Source organism: Peromyscus eremicus, chromosome 18 (genome assembly GCF_949786415.1).
Source record: "Peromyscus eremicus chromosome 18, PerEre_H2_v1, whole genome shotgun sequence".
Taxonomy (NCBI): domain Eukaryota; kingdom Metazoa; phylum Chordata; class Mammalia; order Rodentia; family Cricetidae; genus Peromyscus; species Peromyscus eremicus.
The window spans coordinates 36,926,919-36,928,728 of record NC_081434.1 but is presented as its reverse complement, the minus strand read 5'-3'; the positions used below and the strand labels follow the sequence as shown (position 1 = coordinate 36,928,728).

Here is a 1,810-nt window from a genome sequence, read left to right as displayed (position 1 = left end):
ATTTATTTGGGAACTGGGTGGCGAGGCCCCCACCAAAAAGCAAAAGAGCAAAAACAAACACTACCACCAAAGAGTAAAGAGTAAAAACAACCAACAACTACATAAGGAAGACTTCATTCTGGACTATATCCTAAGAGTTATGAGGACATTGTAGTGAGATCTTGCCATGGGGGAAGAGAGGTTGGCCTCTCCTACTAAATATAGAATGGATAAATATTGATTTATAGCCATGGAGCATGGTGTAGGGCAGTACATGAAAAAAAATCACTGAGAGGAAGCATCAAGGATGAAGTAAAATTCTTACTACATGTTCCGAACCTTGTCTTGAATAACAAAAACATAACAAAACAAACAAACAAAAAACCAAACCAAAACAAAAATTTGGTCAAGAAAAGAACTTGCTTTTTTTTTTTTTTTTTTTTTTTTTTTTTTAACATTAACCCTGGGATGTTTATTACAAAGGTAAACCCTGATCCTTGAGATGGGCTTATCGGTAGGATTTCTGGTATCGAGCACGGGCACCAGGACCTCCAAACTTTTTGGATTCACAGCGACGTGGATCGGCTACAAGCAGGGTCCGGTCATACTGGATGAGGATATCTTTGATCTCCTTCTTAGAGGCCTCATCCACATACTTTTGGTAATAAGCCACCAGGGCTTTGGAGATGGACTGTCGGATAGCATAAATTTGGGCCACATGACCACCACCCTTCACACAGACCCGGATGTCCACACCAGCAAATCGTTCCTTGCCCAGCAGCAGAACGGGCTCCAATAACTTGTACTGCAGCGTGCGCGGCTCGATCATCTCCAGGGGACGTCCGTTCACCTTGATGAGCCCGTTTCCCCGTTTGCAGTGCGCCACGGCTGTGGCCGTCTTCTTGCGTCCGAAGACCTGCACGGACTGCAGCGGACCCTTGGACGGCATAGCTGCGAGTACGAACACGAGCTCCTCACCGCGCGGTGCCGCCACCGGAAAAAAAGAAGAACTTGCTTTCTTTTTTTCATTTTTTTTTTTATTATTAAGGGATTTTCTATTCATTTTACATACCAACCACAGGTTCCCCCACTCTACCCTCCTCCCAAACCCCAACCTTCTCCCACAACACCCCCCCCCCCATTCCCACCTCCTCCAAGGGAAGGTCTCCCCTGGGGAGTCAGCAGAGCCTGGTACATTGAGTTGAGGCATGTCCAGGCTCCTCCTCCCTGCACCCAGGCTGCACAAAGTGTCCCACCATAGGCACTAGGCTCCAAAAAGCTGGCTCATGCACCAGGGACAGGTCCCAATCCTACTGCCTGGAGGCTCCCTAAATAGTTCAAGCTAAACAAGTGTCTTACTTATCCAGAGGGTCTAGTCCAGTACCATGGGGGCTCCTCATCTATTGGTCCACAGTTCATGCGTTTCCACTAGTTTGGCTGGTCATATCTGTACATTTTCCCATCATGATTTCGATGTCCCTTACTCATAGAATCTTCCTCTCATTGACTGGATTCCTGGAGCTCTGCCTGGGACCTGGCCGTGGATCTCTGCATCTGCTTCCATCAGTCATTGAATGGGGGCTCTGTGTTGACAGTTAGGGTATTTAGCCATCTGATCACCAGAGTAGGCCAGTTCAGGCACCCTCTCGACCATTGCCAGTAGTCTAAGGTGGGGTCATCCTTGTGGATTCCTGGGAACTTCCCTAGCACTCTGTTTCTCCCTATTCCCACGATGTCTTCATTTATCATGGTGTCTTTCCTTGCTCTCCCACTCTGTCCCTGTTCCAGCTTGAACCTCCTATTCCCCTATGTTCTCATACCCCATCCCTTG

The 1,810-nt window shown here is 47.7% G+C and overlaps 1 protein-coding gene across 1 annotated transcript; it reads right to left on the bottom strand.

The window, feature by feature from the left end:
• Nucleotides 1-436: 436 nt before the first annotated feature.
• On the bottom strand, nt 437-977 carry LOC131895269 (small ribosomal subunit protein uS9-like). The gene has a single exon (XM_059245699.1). The coding sequence runs from the start codon at nt 926-928 to the stop codon at nt 488-490; it is 441 nt and encodes a 146-aa protein (XP_059101682.1). The 5' UTR covers nt 929-977; the 3' UTR covers nt 437-487.
• Nucleotides 978-1,810: the final 833 nt, after the last annotated feature.

Excerpts from the sequence above, each read along its gene's own strand:
- LOC131895269 (XM_059245699.1), bottom strand. The coding sequence starts at position 928 with ATGCCGTCCAAGGGTCCGCTGCAGTCCGTGCAGGTCTTCGGACGCAAG.